Source organism: Natrix helvetica, assembly GCF_964273705.1.
Source record: "Natrix helvetica genome assembly, chromosome: 7".
Taxonomy (NCBI): domain Eukaryota; kingdom Metazoa; phylum Chordata; class Lepidosauria; order Squamata; family Natricidae; genus Natrix; species Natrix helvetica.
This window is the reverse complement of record NC_138558.1, coordinates 60,825,895-60,848,794: the sequence shown is the minus strand read 5'-3', so window position 1 is coordinate 60,848,794 and position 22,900 is coordinate 60,825,895. Positions and strand designations below refer to the sequence as shown.

General features: G+C 40.6%; 1 protein-coding gene across 1 annotated transcript in view; it reads right to left on the bottom strand.

Moving 5' to 3' along the window:
- Positions 1–22,192, bottom strand: part of DCHS2 (dachsous cadherin-related 2) — a gene marked incomplete at both ends in the record, with an annotated part of 47,211 nt that extends 25,019 nt beyond the window's left edge. The window contains 12 exon segments of the mRNA XM_081959717.1: positions 6,455–6,580; positions 9,107–9,206; positions 10,520–10,695; positions 12,429–12,488; positions 12,491–12,687; positions 12,784–13,306; positions 20,369–20,650; positions 20,653–20,702; positions 20,704–20,921; positions 20,925–20,962; positions 21,103–21,694; positions 21,698–22,192. Coding sequence (XP_081815843.1) covers positions 6,455–6,580; positions 9,107–9,206; positions 10,520–10,695; positions 12,429–12,488; positions 12,491–12,687; positions 12,784–13,306; positions 20,369–20,650; positions 20,653–20,702; positions 20,704–20,921; positions 20,925–20,962; positions 21,103–21,694; positions 21,698–22,192 — 2,857 coding nt within the window.
- Between the last annotated feature and the right edge of the window lie 708 nt (positions 22,193–22,900).

Here is a 22,900-nt window from a genome sequence, read left to right as displayed (position 1 = left end):
CTGATTTTTATGCATGCCCTTTAAAAATGGAGCTTCTGATATTAAACATATAATGTCCCATATTAGTCAGTTGTCATGACAGAACTCTGCCATATCTGAGTGTAACAAAGGAAAATGTTACTCATGAAATGTAACAGCTCTTTATTTTTTAGAACAGCTGTATGCCTTCTGTCTGTAATGGGAAACTTACTTCCCATTTTTGCCTTTTATAGTTTTATATGAAATTACTTCCATATTTCTTGTGGTTTCAGTGCTGAGGAAAGCATAACATCTTTTTCACAATGTTTACAGAAAAATAATACTGTAACAATAACTATAGTCCTTTATTATAGACAAGTGTATATGTCAGGTTATAATAGATTATTTTACCTTCAGCTATTCAACATTTCAATTTATTTGGTCTCTTGCAGGGGTGGGTTCCGACAGGCATTGCTGCCGGTTTGCTTGTGGGCGCGCTTCGCACGGGGGCGTACTTGATGCACGATGCGCGTGCATGAGCAGTGCAATAAAAATTGTTCTGCGCATGCACAGAAGCGAAAAACAAGATGGCGGCACCTACGGCCCTGCCCGGAGAACCGGTTCATGGGTGTGGCACACCTGGGTTGCTGCCGGTTCCAGCGACCTAGGCTGCCAAACCACTACCAGTTCAGCCGAACCGGTAGGAACCTACTACTTGGTCTCTTGTCTTGGAAAAATGTTAAATAAAAACAGCTTATCAGGATACTCTATTCTGATATCAATACACAATACTGCTCCCTATTAAATGGTTTCTGACTTGCATTCTTGTTAAATGTTAAATAAAAACAGCTTATCAGGATACTCTATTCTGATATCAATACACAATACTGCTCCCTATTAAATGGTTTCTGACTTGCATTCTTGTTTTCACAACCTTATAAATGGTACTCAAGGTGTTCTTAGGCATTTTCTATTATTTCTTTGTCTGAACTGGGGAAATCCGATCCAATTAATGGAGGAACTATCATCAAAGCTGAGAGAACAGCTCTAATAAGAATAAGTATTTTGTTAGTATCCCAAGAAATAAGGCAACATCAAGATCTAAATAGCCTACATAGAAAAGAGTCATCTTCAAGTAAGTATCCATCCTAGCTAGTGTCAGAAAACCAAGATTATGGCTTTTGCCAAAAGGCCAAAACTCCATTTATGGAGCACTAATGGCCACAAAATAGAATAAATAAATAGCCTTTAGTATTTAGGAATGCATGCCACTGGCTCAAGCCCACTGTGAATACTTGATAAAGATCTTCCAATGCTATCCTTATTTTTTTTCCAAATCAAGGGAAGATATTATGTTCCAACTTAGTTCAGACTAAGTCTCTAGCCCAGTTCCTTCATGGGACTTTGGTTGGGCCCCCATGTGTGTGTTTCACCTCTCTGGAAAATGTACAATCTAAATTCATCAGAGCAGCTCTCCAGATACCATGCTGTGTATTAAACTTACACTTACGACTGGAGACAGGCATGATTAAAGTTGAGTCCAGAGTGCCTCTAGCTTCTATAAACCTTTGGTTAAAGCTCAACTTCTTTCCCCAAGGCTTAGCACCACTAATCCTCAGGATAACTTCCAATGCCCATGGATCAAGGCTGTGGAATTATCTTTCAAATGTAGGCTACCCTCCCTCCACATTTCTTGAGATGGAATATGAATCGGGAAAAACAATGCCTGAAGCAAAGGTTAAAAGGATACAGAAAGGAAAGCAGATCAAGGGAAAGCTCCAACCTTCCTGTCACCACTACACATATTCCACACTGTTGCTGCGGCCAGCTGCTTCACACAACTAGAAACACCTAACTATCAGAAAGCTTTCTCTCTTGCCCATGCAAGAATTTGCCTGCAAGCAAGAATTGGTGGGATAAAATAGACAAAATAATACAAAATGAGGAAGCTAAAATGATCTGGGACTTTAGATTTCAAACTGACAAGCATCTGCCACCCAACATCCCGGACTTAACTATGTTTATAAGACAAAATAAATCTGGACAGTGGGAATTGCAAAACCTGAAAACAGCAGAATAAAACTGAAAAGCACAAAATACAGAAACCTGCAAATAGAAGAATAGTGATGACAAAGGAAACAAAGATAGCAGCAATAACATTGGGCATTTTGTGTGCAATTCCAAAACATCTGGAGCACCAATTGAACACTATTGACGTTTACAAAATCACCATCAGTCAATTACAAAAGGCAGCCTTACTTGGAACAGCTTACATTCTGTTATGACTTTAATATTATTGAACAACATCTGGCTATCCCAGGTAGACCCAGATCTAAGTAAAATTAATTCTTGGAATAAATACAATCAGAGACAGACATTTTCTTCTTCTGAGCAAATTCCAGGATGTTCTGCAGGTGACAATCAAAATGTCCATAGAGGAAAAGGTAATTCTGTTGCCCTTGGAGGCCAAATTACTTTTAAGATTTACACAACAAATAGATCGTTGCTCTTAGAGAATGGTCTAATATTCTAATCAGGCTGCATCAGTGTTTTACCAGAATATTGGCTAAGATAATAATCTACCATTAAAAAATCAGCAGTATGTTTATACCTCTATTGTTGCCACAGTAAAAATATGGAGCCAGTTTATGAGGTTCTTAAATTATGCCTGAAGTTATAGATCGAATTCAAGAAAACACAAAAATGCACACTGCATGCAGACTGACATCTAGGCAAGAAATGTATGTACGTACGTACGTATGTATGTCTATATTCATGCTTGAACAGAGGGTTGGATTAGAAGACTTCTAAGGTGCCTTATAACTTCTAGAACATGCTTTTTAGAATAAGATTCTTGAATAATAACAACTGACATTTAATACATCAACACAATTGACTGAAATTCAGTAAAATAAATTGGCAAGTATAATATATATTATAGCTAACAACATATACTACAGTTAGAAAAGCATGAATGCAAAATTTGATATACTAATTCTCCCAATTCATAAAGTCAGGGAACTCTGCACATATTTCATGTTCTACTGTTATCGTGCTTGTATTTTTATGTTTTGACTGTCTGTCTGTCTGTCTAGGTAGCTACAGTCTCTCCCTCTCCCTCCTTCCTTCCATCTATATCTGGGAATTTGAAATGCAAATCAGAGGGGTGCATATGTAAGTTCAGGAGCTGTAACTTGAGTGTTGAATTATTTTTATTTAGAAAAAAGTGACATTGATACTCTCTTCCTTTTGCATTTAATAAAGCATTTGATTTTAAAAATTAAATAAAAAAGCTTTATGGAATAATATTTGAATTGAAATTGTCCATAATTTCTTTTCTTCTTTAATAAAAACAGTAATTAAAAGTGGTATTATACTGCCCCATTCTGGACAAATGGAATGAATGCATCCATGTAATAACTTTTAATCTATACTGATTAATCTATAACTTTTAAAAGAGCATAGATCCACAATCTAGTGGGATAATTTTCAATTTGGGACACCTACCATTAATCAGCATCATTTAATGAAAATCTATAGCAGAAACTTTTCAAAGTTGGGGCAGCTCTTTTCACCCTCTTTTCACCCTAAAGCCTCTGGAGCCTGGGGAGGGCGAAAAATGACTTTTAAAAACGTTGAACTCAGCTGGCCAGCGGGCGCATGCGCGCTGGCCAGCTGACAGGGCAGCGCCTTGCGTGCCCTGACAAATGGCTCTGTGTGCCACCTGTGGCACGCGTGCCATAGATTCGTCATCACTGCTATAGGGCACTGCACACCAGAACAACTAGACACAAGGACAGTTTTTCCCGAATGCCATCACTCTGCTTAACAATTAATTCCCACAACACTGTCAAATAATTTACTAAGACTGTATTACTATTATTCTCCTCTTCCTTCCTTGTATCTATCTCTTCCCACTTATGACTATAACCATGTTGCTTGTATCTTTAAATTTATATTGTTTTATTTGTTTACTAGTACGATTTGATAGCTTATTAGTAATCTTGACTATCACTAAGTGTTGCATCTTTTTATTCTTGATGAATGTATTTTATTCTCCTTATGTACACTAAGAGTATATACACCAAAGACAAATTCCTTGTGTGTCCAATCACACTTGGTCAATAAAGAATTCTATTCTATTCTGTTCTTAAAGCACAACTTAAGAGTATTGAACTTTTCATATTTTATATGTAGCTATGAGATATTTTCCCATAGACGGGCAGGAGGCATCACATGCTGGTCCCACCTACACCTGCAGGGGGGGGGAGTCACGATACATCACGTGACACTACCGTGACACCACGAATTTGACACCCCTGATATATAGTATCATGTTGGTAAGCATGACCTCATATTCTAATATTTCCAAGTACTTCTGTGTTCATTAGTATAGAACCATGATGTATAATCAATGATTTCATCTATTGACTTATTTTGCAAATGATCCTTCACACAGACGTTACTCTGCTACTACTTTTGTAGTAACTCAGAAATCATTCCAGAAACAATATTCTACTAATTGTATAATCAAGAGAAAATCAGGTGTCTCTTAAAGCTAAATGAAACTATCTTTTTTATTGACAGCCTGGTTATTATGGAATTTTTCAGGGTAAGAAGGTTAGGTCAACAGAACTATCTGCACTTCTTCACGAACTATTAAAAACAATCTTCTTCATCCTATACAATATTCTGCACGACTTCCTCTGTTGTGTTTAAGCCACAAATGTTATTTCATTAGATGATATAACATATTTTTTGTTATGAAATCACAATTAAACATTGCTACAATTAGATTATTCATACTTAAAAATTCAGTCTTTTTTTGTGTTCGAGAGAGAACAATGCTCTTTATGTTGAACAACAGAATGTCAGGGTTTCAAACAACATCCTCAATAAAATAACAGTCCGAGGCTAGGGATTCCTCAAAGTTCCAATTTATTAGAAGAGCCATGTTGGCACATCTGGGAAAACCCAAATCTGAAAGCTTCCAGGTTTTCCCCAGCCAGCTGAAAGTTCAAGACCCTGCCCCAGCACCCACATGTCCATCACATGGTCCAATCAGTCATTGACCCAGAGGAAGATTCCTCCCAGTGATGCCCCTCCGTGTGCAGGGGCAAGATGACCTTGACTCTCTGAGAAAGAATGTTATTTTGACCTCAAAGCTCCCATGCTCCATACAATCCCCCCTCCCAGTTTCCCACAGTGTTTTGTTTCATAACAAAAATATGGCTTCCAAGCCTGACAGAGAATGTGTCAAATTTTGTCCTATTAACAGTTGGTGGCTTAAAATGCATCAGATCACATCATCTAATGCATACATCAAGCAAAATCACATCTTTGTGGTGAGTTATATTGATATAGTTTTATTTGGTTGGTAATAAATGAATGCACTGTAATGTAAAACAAAAATTCCAATGAAACATTCAGGTACTTAATGTCAGGGGAAGAATTATTTCACCCTGAACTAGATGAGGCTTAGACCGCGGCGTTTCCAAACAGGCATATTCTTTAAGGTGCGAAGAAAAGAAAATAAAGAAATCCCGGAGAACATATTCTAATGAAAAACAAACTTTAATACAAAAATAATAAATGGAAATAAAACAAAACTAACTAATTGTTACATTTTGAAAAAAAGCAATTCTGTCTCCCAGACGGACAAAGATCAAAAGGAGAAGAGAACTCTCTGGAATGAATGAAGTAATAAAAAAGATAAGCATGCGCAGTACATCATTGTCAGATAAGACCTTATGACCTGCGCAGTAACTCTTTCAGTTTAACTATTTAGTTTCAATTCGTCAGTTCAGGCTAGCAAACAATTTAACGCAGTGACACTTAAAACCATACTAACACACCCAAAAGTTATTAGAAGATCAACCTAAGAAATATATTAAAATACCTATATTTTGACTAAACCACAATTAACTTTTCACATTCAACAAGATCTGAGTGCAAAGATGTTAGCAGGAATCATTCCGTAAGTTGATGATATACCACCCATGGCTTTAAACAGAACCTTCCAAATTGGCCAAAGAATTGTAAATACATGTGACAGAACAAGAAAAATTATTGTAGAAAATACGCATAATAATAATAATAATAATAATAATAATAATAATAATAATAATAATAATAATAATAGTAGTAGTAGTAGTAGTAGTAGTAGTAGTAGTAGTAGTAGTAGTAGTAATTTTCATAATATGTGTGCGGATCCAAGCAGTGCGGCCTTTTGCATTTGACTGATGGTGATTTTGTCAATTTTTAACTGTTTTAAATGTAATTCCAGTGCTTTTGGAATAGCACCCAGTGTGCCGATTACCACTGGAATTACCACTGCTGGTTTGTGCCATAATCGTTGGATTTCGATTTTTAAGTCCTGTTATTTCGCGATTTTTTCATATTCCTTCTCGGCGACCCTGCTATCACCTGATATTGCGATGTCTATGATTGTAACCTTAGTTTTCTCAACCAGTGTGATGTCTGGTGTATTATGCGCCAGGATTTCCCTTGTCAATTGCTGTGATTACCATTCGGTAGTTTGAATGCCAATTGTATAAAAGAGCTTTAGTAGTTCTTAACTCACCGCTACTGATGTCAATCTGAAAGTGACCTAAACTTTCTTCTGAAAGAGAAGAAACATGTACATGTTAGGAAAGTGTTATTTAGAACCACCTTAAACAATGTGAAGTATTGAGTGAAACTGAGAATTCAACTCCTGCTGCTACTGCCTACCCTTGCTTTGTGATGCAAAATTCTCTCACATGGCAAGCAGAATATAATCGTGTTTCCCTAAATGTGCATATTTTTCTGTTTCTGTCTTGCAGTATTAAAAAGATTCACTTAAATAGGAATCAACTTCCAATTCAAGGAATAATAATTTAAACTAATATCCTTTATAAGCTTATAGAAGTCTGGCACTTTTAAAACAGGAATCTGATTTCTTAGGGTACAATTTTAACCCCTCATGCCTCCATGTTAAAGAGATAAGGATATACCCAATCAATATGCAATAAAGGTCATTTACACCAATTATGAGCAATTCAAACTTATAATGAGGGGTGAAATTCAGCAGGTTCTGACAGGTTCTGGAGAACCGGTAATGGAAAGTTTGAGTAGTTCAGAGAACCGTCAAATACCACCTCTGGCTGGCCAGAGAATGGAGATTTTGCAGTATCCTTCCCCTGGAATGGTGTGGGAATGGAGATTTTGCAGTATCCTTCCCCTGCCATGCTCACCAAGCCACGCCAGCAGAACCAGTAGTAAAAAAAATTGAATTTCACCACTGCTTACAATCCATATTTGGCCCCAAATTCTCCAAGATTGCATTGCCTCAAGTCAAGGAGACCTTTTCCTCTATCTTAATATATAACTTTCTATCCTTCCCTTCAAATATTATACCTGAGAATAACGATATTTTCTGGTAAACTCTCTGTATAGTATGACAAGTTGCTCTGAGAGGGTATATCTATATACTACTAAAACTCTAATTCCTGTAACTGGCCGAAATGGTATACCACAGAGCAAAACATTTTGAACTAAAGTGCAACCATAGTCAAATGGGCTGACCTACGGAATACATACAAAATACAGTATCCACGATGCCCATGAATATCATACATTTTTATAAATGTCATGTGCTGATGTTTGAGTGTCCAACCTAGATTATTTTCAAGGCAGGTACATCTTTGAATGAACCCAACTTTTCTAATGGGGGAAGTACATTAGACGCTCTGTTACTGTTGAAGACATTGAGGAATCTGGTAAGGAAATATCTTTGAAAGTATGTCCCAATGGAGCATGCATTGCCTAGTATCCTCTAAATTTGGATTAGAAGTGAACTCCGTTAATTCAATATATCTGCACAATGTAACCCTAATTTTCAGAAGAAGCTTGCAAAAGGACAACGTTGCGAAGGAGCATAAAATCTCATTTTAGGTATGAGACTTTTTAATAGAATACTTCTTTCTATAGCAGTCCAAGTCATGGTAAGATATCAAAAAATATCATACCTTCATTGTATTCCATTCACCTAATGGAGAATCTCAGCTGGAAAAGAACTTCCCAGAGGGACACAAGTATGATGCTATAGAAACTGAATCAATTAAATTATATTAAAAATTGCAGAGAGATTGTCAGCAGGAAAAAACTTAAATAAGGACTGTTATCTGCCAATTAAGTTTTGCTTTGTTGCCTGAAGACTAGAGTGGTAAATATATTATCAGAAAAGAATAATTTAAAAAATCCCACAGTTGATACCCTCGAACAGCAGAGCACATTTTAAATCAACTGTGGTTTTGAACACAGTAGCTATGCTATTTTATAACATATCATAAACCTACTGGAGTTTAAAGATAAACAGAGATTGTCATGGCTTACTTTGGGAGAATAAGATCCAAAACACAGATGTCACCCATCCAGGTTGTCACAATTAAGATAAATATATTAATATATTCTTATGACAAACTGAATATGTGACATCTGTGTTCTGGATCTAAGCCATGACAATTCCATGAAGTCTTGATTCTTCCCTTTCCTAAATAATTCCAAGAATCACGGAAGTCAGAGAAAAACAGATCAAGGAGAGAAGCAACCGAGAACTATGGAGAAATTCTCCTAACAGTGAGAACAATCTACCAGGGGAACAGCTTGCCTTCAGAAGTTGTGGGTGCTTCATCACTGGAGGCTTTTAAGAAGAGATTGGACAACCATTTGTCTGAAATGGTATACTGCATGGTCTCCTGCTAGAGCAGTGGGTTGGACTAGATGACCTCCAACTCTGATGTTGTTCTTGTTCCTTTCCCTATGGCAGGGGTGTCCAAACTTGGCAACTTTAAGACTTGTGGACTTCAACTCCCAGAATTCCCCAGCCAGCTCTGCTGGCTGGGGAATTCTGGGAGTTGAAGTCCACAAGTCTTAAAGTTGCCAAGTTTGGACACCCCTGCCCTATGGGATAGTTATTGTCTCTATGGGATGCCCCCAGCAGGATCAACTACCCTCCAATCCATAGAATCCCAGAACCTCAGTAAAAAGTAAAAAAGGCAATAGTAACCTGAATCCATAGCATTCTTTAAGTTACACACGGATGGTGCTAAATGGGTGACAATGACCAGATGCAGTCAAACTATTTTTACTTCATAAATAATATTACCTGAGGATAACGAATGCAGCACTATTCCATTGTTTCCAGAATCAAGGTCTTTGGCAAATACACTGGCCGCTCGGGTTCCTGCAGGTTGCCTTTCTAAAACCTACAATCAAACAATTCAGTTAAAACTAAATGTTTCAAATTACAAGGAATTCAAATAATTCGTGTCCCAAAACAAAATTATGATGTCTGGTTTGCAGAGAATTTTCACAAACATATTCACAAATGGGCATGTTCATGCCATTTATTCAGTGGCAGGTATTTTTTCTGTTATCTGTTTGCCCCTTTTCGGAGTGGCTGCATCAGCATGATTTTCAGCCCACTTATCAAAATATTAACTAATAGTCAAATTTATTGACTGATTGCAGGATGCTTACTTCTAGCTCTGGCCATAGGTAAGTTGTAATTTGTTGAGATTGTTTTGCAGTCAGAGCATAACTAAGCTGATGTATTAAAAATACTTCATCTTACTGACTATCTGAGCATGTACATATACATACATACTATATTTATACATTTAGAAGACTTATAGTATGTACCGTGTATTTCCAAAAATTAGATAGGGTCTTATTTTCTTTTGACCCCCCCGAAATAAGCCCTTGGTCTTATTTTTGGGGAGGTCTTATTATTTTTGAGATGTAGGAGATGGTGAGCGTGGTCAATTTATGGCTGCTGCTGTGTTGCAATATTTTGGGGAGGGCTTATTTTCAGGGAAACAGGGGTACTTCATTGATTTTTCTGTAATACCTATGCAAGTTTCACTTTAAAAATATATGCCGATTGGTTACAAATAAATTTCGTGATAAAAAATCTTTATACCATCAATATACCATCATTCTCATTTAACTATGTTTGTTTAAACGTGCTGTTGTTTAGAATCATTTATATTTGTAACCAATTGACATGCTTTCTGGACGATGTAATGAAGAATGTTTTTGTGTGTGTTTTTTGTTTAATTAAAACAATAAAAAAAGAAAAAAAAATATATGCCATAGCAGGTAGTAGTATTTAACCAATTATGATTCCAAAAATCTATCCTGAATTAGATTTTATTAATATTTGAAATTGGGAACATTATCTGACAAAGGTAATAATAAACCAGTTCCATATGGTTACCACAAGACGTTCATGTTAATCATCAGGATCTCAGACCAAATTATTTCGCATTTTGTAACAGGATGTCCAAATTCTAATTCAAACATTTGACCACCAGATGGTGACCAAAGCCAATTTTTCTTCATACATTTTTTTTTTAACTTGCCCGTAATGCAAGTTGAACATACACCGGGTAGAATTCACATTCAAATTTAAAATTAATATGCTCCATATTCCGTCTCACTGTAATAAAATGTGTAAAATGTCCCCAAAGCCCCTTCTCAAACCTCCACAGTAACAGACTTTGCATATTTTGCAAACCTTGAAACGTAGCAGATCCTTGGAGAAACATGGACGGTTGTCATTGAGGTCCATAACTGAGATATAGACAGATACGGTAGCATTAAGTTGAGGGACCCCATGGTCTGTTACCAGAGCAATCAATTGGTGCTGAGATTGCTGCTCATAGTCTAATGCCACCCAGTTTATAATTTCCCCTGGTGAAAAGGAACAATGAAAAAAAAGAGTATCGTGGGATACATTTTGATAGTCTTAATAAGTACCACAAGGTACCATTTGCTGCTTCTGTCACTTGATCCATGACCCAGAGGCTAGCAAGAGCAGTCATTCAACATTATTTGTGCATCTACTGTCATTGTGCAGTAAATGATTTGGACTTCACACAAAAGTTAGTGTCAAAGCCAGATGCTATCATCCAGAAGCAATCTTATTGTTAGGGTTCCAAGTAATACACCCATAGCAAACATAAGTCCAAGGCTGGTAGATTCTTCAAAGAATAGTTTTATTTGGATATATCATATTGGCACAGGCTGGTGAAAACCGACTCTAAATGTTCCCACGGTTTTCACCTATTTTAAATTAAAAGTTTTCTCCCTCCCCTAAACAATCAGTCATATGGTCCAATGAAGGTGCCATCCAATTGCCTGGTAGCTTCATTCCTCCCCTCTCCAACCATCTGTGGGAATGTCCTTGGTTCCCAGGAGAAAGTATTTTGTTTTGGCTACAAACCTGAACTATCTCTATTCTTCCCTATCTATCCCCCAGCTCCAGTTTAGCAACACTGAAGCCTCAAGAAGGCCTCGGTCAGGTCAGCTTCAGGATTGACACAGATAATATTCTGATTCCCAGACCAGCAAAACAAAAGTTATTTTAGTTGTTAAGTAAACTTGCTAAAATCTGGGGATTCTCATAACAAATGCTTTTGAGAGACTAATAAACATTTCTTCACTTTTTGCAGAGCTGCAGATATTCCGAAGCCTTGCAACAACTTAATATGAGTTATCTGGGAACTTTTAAAAATGAATTGCCTCATAATAGAACAATACAGCACTGGTTATACTCCATGATTTCCAAATTATTTCTTTATATCTCTACCACTCATGCTGTTTTATTCATTTTTTTCAATTGATAAAAGGACAGTTTTTTGTAGAATGTATTATTTACATGCAGATGAATCGTAGAAAACAACTATTTGGCAAGTTATGTGTAATTTCCATTCCATATTCATTTGGGATAAAATTTGTTTATCATACCTTTTCTTGAATGTTATTCTGTATCAGCTTTCTCATTCTCTTTAAAAATATACATTATTTAAATATGTGACATGCTATTATTAAGTATTGCGTACAAATATCTCTAAATCATGCATAAAGCCATGCTAGTCAATTTCCTATCAAAAGGAGCAAGCATTAGCTATTAAGTTTGAATTAACTTAAATTCTCCAAATAGAAGAAAAAGCCAGAAGAAGAAAAGAGCAAATGTATCAGCAAGAATGGACATAGGCAATTGTATAGTTTTAAAGCAGTAGGGCAGCAGAATAAAGAGAAAACTAGGATTAAGGGATGAGTTTGTAAATAGTATCAATTGATGCTGCATACTGTCCTAGAAGTTCATTCCTCAAATCAGTAGAATATATGTAATAAGCACAGATGACTCAGCATTTGTGCTGATGTTTTATATTTTTTAACTTTATATTATGATACTTGGGAGTATCAAAAAATTTTTTATTGCTGCAAGTAAAGAAGACTGCATTCTATTTTTTAGTGTTATTTTTTTATTTGCACCTTCAATGCCCAGTTTTAATAAATGTTGAGATACAGTTTGTAATTTACAAATAAATGAAGTAATTAAATAAATTCAATGGGTTCATATATTACTGGAAAACTAACACATTCCCCCTGAATATAGGGAACATTGTATAATGTATTACCTGTATTGGAATTGATTCTGAAATAATTTTCACTTGATAAGATGAAGTAGGAGAGCTGCCATTTCTTCCAGAGTCCTTGTCAATTGCTTCAATTGTGCCAGTCACACCTTGGGGCAGTACTCTTTCCTCAACTTCAATCAAATAGATATTGTGAAGAAACACAGGAGAGTTATCATTTTCATCAATTACGTTGATTATTATTAATGTGCTTGCATTTTGCACTGTTTTATCCATTGAGCTAGTAACAAAAGCTCTAAAACTATGAGTTTGCAAATGTTCATAGTCGGCTTATGTAAGTAAACCACACCTGGTTTCTGGATCATTTTTAATAGAAACAGAATCTATGTTACCTTACAAAGAGTATGTAAGAGTAGCAGAAATGTGATGGGGATTTAGCTTCCAGGCACTTATTTGCAGGATTCTGTCACCTAGACAGGATCTTTCACTAACTTCCACTTGATATAGCAACTTTTCAAAAATCAACACAGGACTTCTTTTTTGTTTGCCAATTAGCACTCCCAAAATCAACACAGAGCTCAGGGAAGGATTTGCATGATCTTCTGCTCTGATATGTACCACTACATGCTCCTGCTGCTTATGGCTACTCAGATCTCTAGCAAGGTAAAGAATCCCAAGAGCTGGATCAAGAGGCACAATGGATGAGCCCATTGAGCATATATCAATCAGAGTTACGTTGACCTGGGCACTGCTGAAAGTGGAAGAGCTTCCCAATTGTGACTTCACTGTAAAAAGTATATGATCATGTGTTTCATGGTCAAGTTGTTTTTTGGTGTGTATGATTCCACTGTGAGAATCAGTAGTAAAAATTCCATGGGAATTGCCAGAGGAAATTCTATAAGAAACTGTATCCAAGAAATCTGTAAAAAGGAATCAAACAGATAAGTTTAACAGTGTAGAGGTTTCATTTCATGGAAATGCATTCCAGTTTGCTTGAAAAATCCATGCTACAATATTAAATGACTTAATATTTTAAGCCTGCTTTCAGATACTTCCTATTTGTTTTTATTTTCACTGAATCTAAAGCATGCAGAAAAATAAAGAGAAAACAAGATTATATGGAGTATTTTTAAGTGCTTTATTTCTATCCCTTTAGATTATAAACACACACACACACACATACAGAGAGACAGTTGTGACCAGGACTGCCATTGCTATGCGATCTGGTTGTAAAACATGACATTATATGGCGGCATTGCTTATTAACACAATTCTAGCAGTCCCAATTGCTGTTAGAACGGGAAATGACAGGAGTTGCAGGTAAGGAATTTGGTTGATATGCTGCTACTACCGAAGGGTATGGCGATCCTTTGGGTCATCAGGATATAGAGACAGTTCAGTGGAGACCATATAAGGGCACATTTGCTATTAAGGGTGAGAGTAGTGGAAAATCGTTGGTATCTTGTATTCCGTAGCAGGTTTTTCAGGAACAAAAGAGACAAGAACAACACAACGGGACGACTTATGACCTTTCCTATGGGCTTCCCCATTTACTTTGTTTGTGAGAAGCCAGGGGAGAAGGTTGCAAGTGGTCATCACATGATGTGGCATGCGGTGACATAATTGCCTGAAACCTGAGAACCCATATCATGATCACATGACTGTAAGGATGCTGCAATGGCTGGAACTTTTACGACCAGTTAAAAGTTCATTTTTTTCCATACCACCATAACCTTGAACAAATAGAAGTAAGCCAAAGGCTACCTATGTGAATTTACTTAAAATCTCTGCTAACTACATCCAGTTAAGTTGAATGATTCTACTGTATAGACACCCATCAAAGTTTTTTTGCAGTCAGATCTTATAAATGATATGAGGTTAATTCAAGCCTGACCTCGCTGTAGAACAACTGTATAGATATACAGTACTGTGCAAAAGTTTTAGGCAGGTGTGAAAAAATGCTGTAAACAACGAATGCTGTCAGAAATATAAATAATGATTGTTTATTTTTGTCAATGTTCAAAATGCAAAGTGAGCGAACAAAAGAAAAATCTAAATCAAATCAATAGTTGGTGTTATTACCTTTTGCCTCCAAACCAGCATCCATTCTCATAGGTAAACTTGCACAAAGTCAGGGATTTTGTAGGATTATAGTCAGGTGTATGATCAACCAATTATACCAAAAAGGTGCTAATGATCATCAATGTCACACATAGGTTGAAACCCAGTCATGAACTGACACAAAAACAGCTGTGTAGGAGGCTTAAACCTGGGTGAGGAACAGCCAAACTCTGCTACCAAGGTGAGGTTGTGAAAGACAGTTTCATGTCATGGCAAGATTGGGCACAGCAACAAGACACAAGGTAGTTATACTGCATCAACAAGGTCTCTCCCAGACAAAGATTTCAAAGCAGACTGGGGTTTCAAGATGTGCTGTTCAAGCTCTTTTGAAGAAGCACAAAGAAACGGGCAATGCTGAGAATCATAGTGGTCGGCCAAGGAAACTTAGTGCAGCAGATGAAAGACACATCAAGCTTATTACCCTTCAAAATCGGAAGATGTCCAGAAGTGCCATCAGCTCAGAACTGGCAGAAACCAGTGGGACCCAGGTACACCGATCTACTGTCCGGAGAAGTCTGGCCAGAAGTGGTCTTCATGGAAGAGTTGCAGCCAAAAAGCCATACCTCCGATGTGGGAACAAGGCCAAGCGACTAAAGTATGCACGAAAACATAGGAACTGGGGTGCAGAAAAATGGCAGCAGATGCTCTGGACTGATGAGTCAAAATTTGAAATATTTGGCTGTAGCAGAAGGTGTTCGTTGAAGGGCTGGAGAGCGGTACAATAATGAGTGTCTGCAGGCAACAGTGAAGCATGGTGGAGGATCCTTGAACGTTTGGTGCTGCATTTCTGCAAATGGAATTGGAGATTTGGTCAGGATTAATGGTGTCCTCAATGCTGAGAAATACAGGCAGATACTTATCCATCATGCAATACCATCAGGGAGGCGTATGATTGCCCCCAAATTTATTCTGCAACAGGACAATGACCCCAAACATACAGCCAAAGTCATTACGAACTATCTTAAGCGTAAAGAAGAACAAGAAGTACTGGAAGTGATGGCATAGCCCCCACAGAGCCCTGATCTCAACATCATCTAGTGTGTCTGGGATTACATGAAGAGACAGAAGGATGTGAGAAAGCCTACATCCATAGAAGATCTGTGGTTAGTTCTCCAAGATGTTTGGAACAACCTACCAGCCGAGTTCCTTCCCTAGAAAACCATATTTTTATTTTTAATGTTGCCTTTTTATATTTGTGTTGTATTTGTGCTGATAAATAAATAAAGGGAGACTATATATAAATATAATAAATAAATAAACAAATATAAAAAGGCAACATTAAAAATAAAAATATGGTTTTGGAAGATGTCTTAAATGTATGTGGATAGGAAATGTAAGAAAGAACAAAAGAAAAAATGATGATCAAAATTTGGGTAACAGGCATCTATTTATAATAGGTGCAATGTGGTCACTGACTGTAACTACCCCAGCTGACTTCCAATAAGCAAAGTCAATGGGACAAGCTAGATTCTCTTAATAATTGTGTTAAGTGCTATTGCTTAACTATGGCAAAAAAGGTCATCAACATGGGGCAAAACCTGCCCAACGACTGCCTTGCTTAGCAACATAAATTTGGACTCAATGGTGGTCATAAGTCAAGGACTATCTGGAATGCTTTTTCCGCGACAGAGGTGGTATTCTACCAGTTTGGACTGGTTTGCCTAAACCGGTAGCAGAAATCTCGGGTGGCCCACCCGCCTGCCCCAGTTCTATAGCATCCAATTTAGGCACTTTTTTCACCAAAAGTGCATGTGCGGAGGTACATTTGCAAAACGGTAGGGAAGGTAAGTGAATACCACCCCTGGTGTGTGTGTGTACATACGCATGCCTTTGAATAAATACTGACTCCTGTCGACTGCCTGAACAAGTCCTTGCAGGTTTCTTGGTAACATTTCGGAAGTGGTCTGCCATTGCCTGTTTTCAAGGACTGAGAGAGAGAGAGAGAGAAAGGTCACCCAGTAGGATTTTGCCTAGGATGGAACGGGTATTCAGGGTCACCTTAATCACTGCCGCAAATTGGCTCTCTATGCTGTGATCACATTTCTACACAAATTGGAGCATATCCAGTCACCCATATATCTGTGGCAAGAGATGATTATCTATTTTTCTATTGAGTGACCTGCAAAACCTTTTACCAGCACTTGAGTAAGGCAACACTTACTCAGGTGCTGTCAGGCTTTTACCACTGACAGCACCTGACAAGAATTTGGAAGCCACAGTTTAAAGAAAATGAAGGCAGCAAAAAATGAATGCTCTAATGTTAGAAAATTAATACAAATACAACCTGTATTTGAACAGAAAATGTACAGAAGAATCTCCTGAAGAGGAAGAGGATGCCATGACATTAGTGATACTTGTGAAAGATTTATAAAGTTCAAGGTCATTACCATCAGCTAAGCAGAAATTTGTTTTATTTATTTTTAAAAATGTCTTGTTTTAATTCCCCCACCTCTATATACAATGCCAGTTTTTCTTAACCTGTTGCCTTCCACACATGTTGAGCTATATCATACCTGTCATACCTACAATCTCTACAGTATGTGTCTGAATTTGGTATTTGGAATTTTATGTGAAGTATAGTTGAAAATCTCAGTAATGTACCAAAAGAAGGAAGGTTGTTGTATTCATAAATATAAAGTATTTTTGGGGGCAGCTCTACTCAAATGATCCTACATATCTAACTTAGCATGGGTTTAGTGGAAGTTGTTTAAAGCCACAATTGACTCGTTTCACACAAGACACTAATCAATAAGTTATAGTTTGCAAACAACTTGTTCACAAAACCTATTAAGCAAAATCCTGTGGATGGAGTCTGTGTGTCTTCTGCCTCACACCCCACATTAGCATGTGCATCTTGTTCCTTGTTTGCTGATCAACTCATACTTCTGATGTAAGAGTTGTCATACATACTTGACTGAAGAGTATCACGTTCCTATCTGGTCCTTCTCTTCCATCAAGTGCAACTTTAAAAAGGATGCACAGGAAGAAATAAAAGAGGAAGGGCATACTATCTAACCAGCCATATCAGTTGAATCAACTGTGATGATCAATGGAATGACAGATGTTGCCGTCATATCAAATTCACATAATTAGGACTCAATGAAACATACATTTTCAAAATATCTGTACACCTGTCTACGAATAATATCTTCTAAGGCAGCGGTTCTCAACCTGTGGGTCGGGACCCCTTTGGGGGTCAAACGACCCTTTCACAGGGGTTGCCTAAGACCATCGGAAAACACGTATTTTCAAAAAAATATACGGAAAACATAAAATAATTTTATGGTTGGGGGTCACCACAACATGAGGAACTGTATTAAAGGGCCGCGGCATTAGGAAGGTTGAGACCCACTGTTCTAAGGGAGCATTTCTCTTTCTCAGAATAATGGCTTCCACAAGATTATTATTTTCTGCACCACTAGAGGAATTTTGGAAAAAGTGCTCTGAGCCATTCTGTTTCTTTCAGCTTCTCCAAATCAAATAACTTGGCCTTTAGAGAATAAGCTTGTAGCAGACAAACCATCATGTCACATATATCCACAGGTTTGTGTCAACAAATATCACATTCTATGCAATAAACTGAATATTGTTTATCTTCATAGCTAGTTTTTATTTATTCAGAGCTATTTGCATAGACGGAATTTTTTGCAACAACAGGGCATTGTCTTGTTGTATTACACGGGACCTCCAGGAAATAGATAAGTATTCTCTAGATTAACTTCTGTCATCTGCATGCATCACCCATTTCCAGCTCAATTTCCATATGGTGTTGGAGTTACTATGTCCCTCTGAATCTGGGAGACTATCATTGACTTTTTATGAGAAGAGGTTTGAAAGAGATTATAGTATGATTCCTCCTGAAGAGATCTTCCCTAGATCCAACAATCTAAACTTAGATAACCATTAGCCAGTTTCCACCTCTTTGTTTTTAAGAAAGGTTGCTGAGGCAGTAGTGGCAGTAGTGACAGAGCACGCTGGATTACTTGGATCCTTTTCAGGCAGGATTCATCATTGAGATGGCATTGGCTGCTCTTATAGATGACTTCTGTAGAGATTTGGAGAGGAGTTGCTTCTCCCTCCTGGTTCTTTTGGATCTCTCAACAGTGTTTAATATTATGTTTTAAGTATTAAACAGTGTTTAATATTTATGGGGTTAAGGAATGGAAATGCTGTTTTGCAATAATTCCATTCCTGCTACCGAGGGCAGTCCCGTCCAATTATTATTGTGGAAAAATGCCTTAGTGGTTACTTATGTTAGGGCAGTGATGGCAAACCTATGGCACGCGTGCCACAAGTGGCACGTGGAGCCATTTGTCAGGGCACGCGAGGCACTGAGTTCACCTTTTTTAAAGCCATTTTTCGCCTTCCCCAGGCTCCAGAGGCTTTATAGGAGCCTGGGGAGGGTGAAAAGAGCCTCCCCGCCCCCCCGGAGGCCCTCTGGAGGCTTCAGGGACCGTCCGGAGGCTTCCCTGATGCCTTTGGAGCGCTTAAAACCACCCTCTGAGCAAACCGGAAGTTACTTCCGGGTTGCTCGGGGGGTAGTTTTAAGCGTTCCGAAGGCTTCAGGGACCGTCCGGAGGCTTCCCTGACGCCTTCGGAGCACTTAAAACAACCCTCCGAGCAAACCGGAAGTCACTTCCGGTTTGCTCGGAGGGTGGTTTTAAGCGTTCCGAAGACTTCAGGGAAGCCTCCGGACGGTCCCTGAAGCCTCCGGAGGGCCTCCGGGGGGGCGGGGGAGGCTCTTTTCGCCCTCCCCAGGCTCCTATAAAGCCTCTGGAGCCTGGGGAGGGCGAAAAAAGCATGTAAAAATGGGGGGGGGTCGCGCGTTTCATTATGGGTGTGGCACGCCTGCACACGACCCCCCTGCGCTCTCCCCACTTGTGGCACGCGAGCCAAAAAAGGTTCGCCATCGCTGTGTTAGGGGATTCCAGGCTTCTCCCTTTTCAACTTTTATAATAATAAAAATAGTACTTAGACATATACACCACTCCACAGGCAGCACTCTCTGAACAGTTTACAAAATCAGCATATTGTCCCCAACAACCTGGGTCCTCATTATACTGAAGGTTTGAAGGCTGAGTCAACCTTAGGCTCGTCAGATCAAACTCCTGGCAATGGGCAAAGTTAGCCTGCAATATTGCATTCCAACCACTGAGCCACAAAGACTCTTTATATGAAGCTGCTACATGAGATCTAATTTAGCATTTCAGTTTGGTACCATTTATGTTGTGGAAAAAAAAATGTTCTGCCTTAACCCACTAAACTTCCTTTCCCTGAATCAGACAGAAAATGTCACAACTATGCAGATTCAAAAGCCTGCATGTCCGAAATATCTGGGAAACCTATGAAAGACTAAATAAATATTGGAAAAAGTACCTGCAATCCACACAAGTATAATTAAAGAAACTCCATTCTAACCTAGCATACCAACAAACGTTTCTTAATAAATCAAAAGAGAAGAGAAACTTTTCTAACCAGTGCAGCCAATTTATTGAGGCAAGGATAGACACCTGGATTAGTTTAGCACAGAGGTCTTCAAACGTGGCTACTTTATGACTTGTGGACTTCAATTGCTGGCTGGAGAATTCTGGGAGTTGAAGTCCACTAGTCTTAAAGTTGCCAAGTTTGGGGACCCTTTAGCATCTATATTTTGATAAAGTTCTGCTATTTTTAACGGGGATGGCGAAGGGAATATTTTAAAGTAATAAAGGAGAATATTTTAAAACATCAGCTTGCTTTAGCTGGCAAAATCCACCGATTTTTGCTGGTCCTCCAACCCAGAAAACACTACCTCGTTTGGGGTCACCCCTTGTGCTCTACCTACAAGAGGTTGCTGCTCCTCCTTTTCTCCTCCTCCTCACCCGGCCAAGTTACCTGCAAGAGGCAGTAGCCGACCTCGGAGTGTTCAGCCAAGCTCACGTTGTAGACTCGGCGTTTGAAGACGGGCTCGTTGTCGTTGGCATCTGCGACGGTGATGCTCACCAGGCAGGAGCCCGAGAGGGGTGGCGCGCCCAAGTCCCGGGCCAGCGCCCACAGCTGCACCAGCGCTTCCCGCTCGCGATCAGGCGCGGCTTGGAGACTCAGGACGCCGCTGAGCGGGTCGAGCAGGAAAAGCGCACCGTGAGGCTGCGAGCGGCCAAGGCGTAGCGCACCTGGCTGTTGCGAGAGCCGGGCTCGTCGGCGTCCGAGGCGCTGGACCACCGAGCTGGCCGACGCGGCTTCGGAGACGGTGGCTCGGTAGCGGGGCTGCGCGAAGACCGGAGCCTGGTCGTTTCCCAGGTCTAAGGGACCTTCCACGCACAGGAAATAGACGCCGACAGAGCGCCGCAGTGAAAAGGCGCCTTCGCCGCCTCCCAAGCTTAGCGCCACGCCGCTCGACTGTTCGTCGGGGTCGGAGACAGACAAGCGGGCTACTTAGTCCCCCGACTGCGCCCCTTCGGAGACTCGGCGCCGGCCTCGATGAGATAGAGCAGGGGTGTCCAAACTTGGGAACTTTAAGACTTGTGGACTTCAACTCCCAGAATTCCCCAGCCAGCTGGCTGGGGAATTCTGGGAGTTGAAGTCCACAAGTCTTAAAGTTCCCAAGTTTGGACACCCCTGAGATAGAGCAACCGAATGACCGGCGGGTTCTCGTTCACATCGAGGACTTCCACGGCCACACAGGCGGTCGCCACTTCGGGCTGGGCGCCGCCCTCGCGAGCTTCCACAGCCAGCTGGTGGCCAGCGCGCAGCTCGCGATCCAGCGGCCGGCGCAAACGGAGCAACCCGCTGCGCTCGCCCACCTCGAAGTAAGCCGCCGCAGAAGAGTCTCCTTGGCGGCGGCTAAGAGCGTAACGCCCCTCCCCGTTAACACCCAGGTCCGGGTCTGTGGCGAAAACCCGACACACAGAAGCTCCCGCGGGCGCATCTTCCCGTAGCTGGGCGCGATATTCGCGTCGGCCGAAAGTGGGAGCGTTGCCGTTTTCGTCCAGCACTTGGAGCTCTACCCGGAGGCGTCCCCTCCGGCGAGGGCTGCCGCCGTCCCAAGCCTCGACCAGCAACCGGTGGGTAGCCGCCTGCTCCCGGTCCAGCCCTCTCAACAAGAGCAGATCCAGAGGGTCGGAGGGAGCACCGTAGCGCACCTGGAAAAACGGATCTTCCTCCTCCTCCGCGGAGCCGTCCTGGTCTCCCGGCAGCAAGGAGTAGCCTCAGATGCCGAAGCTTCCCTCGTCGGGATCGCGCGCGGCGGGCAGGCGGAAAGCGCTGCCAGGCGGGCTGAGCTCGGAGACGCTGAGGCGCACCAACCCCCGGGGGAAGCGGGGCGCGTGGTCGTTCGCGCTGGCGACGGCGATTTCCACCTGCACGATCGGGGCGATCAGCGTGGCCCCCGCGAAGCTGTAGCGTGCCGTCCGCTCGCGGTCCAGGGGCCTGGCGGTGCGGATGATGCCGGTGTCCGGGTGGACGTGGAAATCCGCGAGCAGGGCGGACTCCCTGCTGCCTTCCGACAAGAAAAACCCACCGGGGTAGGCTTCCCCAGGGGGCAGTCCCGCGCTAATGTCCCCTACCAGAGTGTCAGCCGGCACCTCTTCGTCCACTTCCAAGCTGGGGTTACACACCTGGGCTGAGCACTCCCCAGCAATGCACAGGCAGAGCCACAGTGGGATCGGCCATCTCCAAAAGCCCAACCAAAGGACCACCAAGACCATCATCACCACACAAACCCTGGCCAGGAAAGAGCCCCAAAGAGAAGCGAAGAACAAACCCCCTTCTTCCCAGTACTGATGTGGTTAGCTAGTCCCGGCAATGAGATGCCTGCCAGGAAACCAGCACGCCCAGCGAGCACAGCCCTTCCATTCCTTGGCCTGCTCTTCTTCCTGGCCTTCCTCCAGCCCACCAAAACTGACCTCAGGCTGTGGAGTTCCCAGACCCTCCTCCCCAGCAGGTCCTTTGCGAAGCCCCCAACCGCTCTACTTGGATATATGACTAATCAATTTATAATAGCTTATAATAAAATAAGAAGTTTAGAGAGAACCTGGTATTCAGTATTTTAGCAATAGCAATAGCACTTATATACTGCTTCAAAGTGCTTTACAGCCCACTCTAAGCAGTTTAGAGTCCAGCATGTTGTCCCCAATAATCTGCATCATTTTACCACCTTTGGAAGGATGGAAGGCTGAATCAACCTTGAGCTGGTTAGAACTGACGTGCTGGCAGTCAGCAGAATTAGTCTGCAATACTGCATTCGAACCACTGCACCACCGTGACATATACCATTCCAGATTACTTTACCTCACTCTCTGAGTTGTTTACAATGTTTTCCCTAATGATCTGGGTCCTTGTTTTACTAACCACAGAAGGATGGAAGGCTGAGTCAACCTTGAGACGGCCCGGATCAAATTCCTTCCTTATATGCT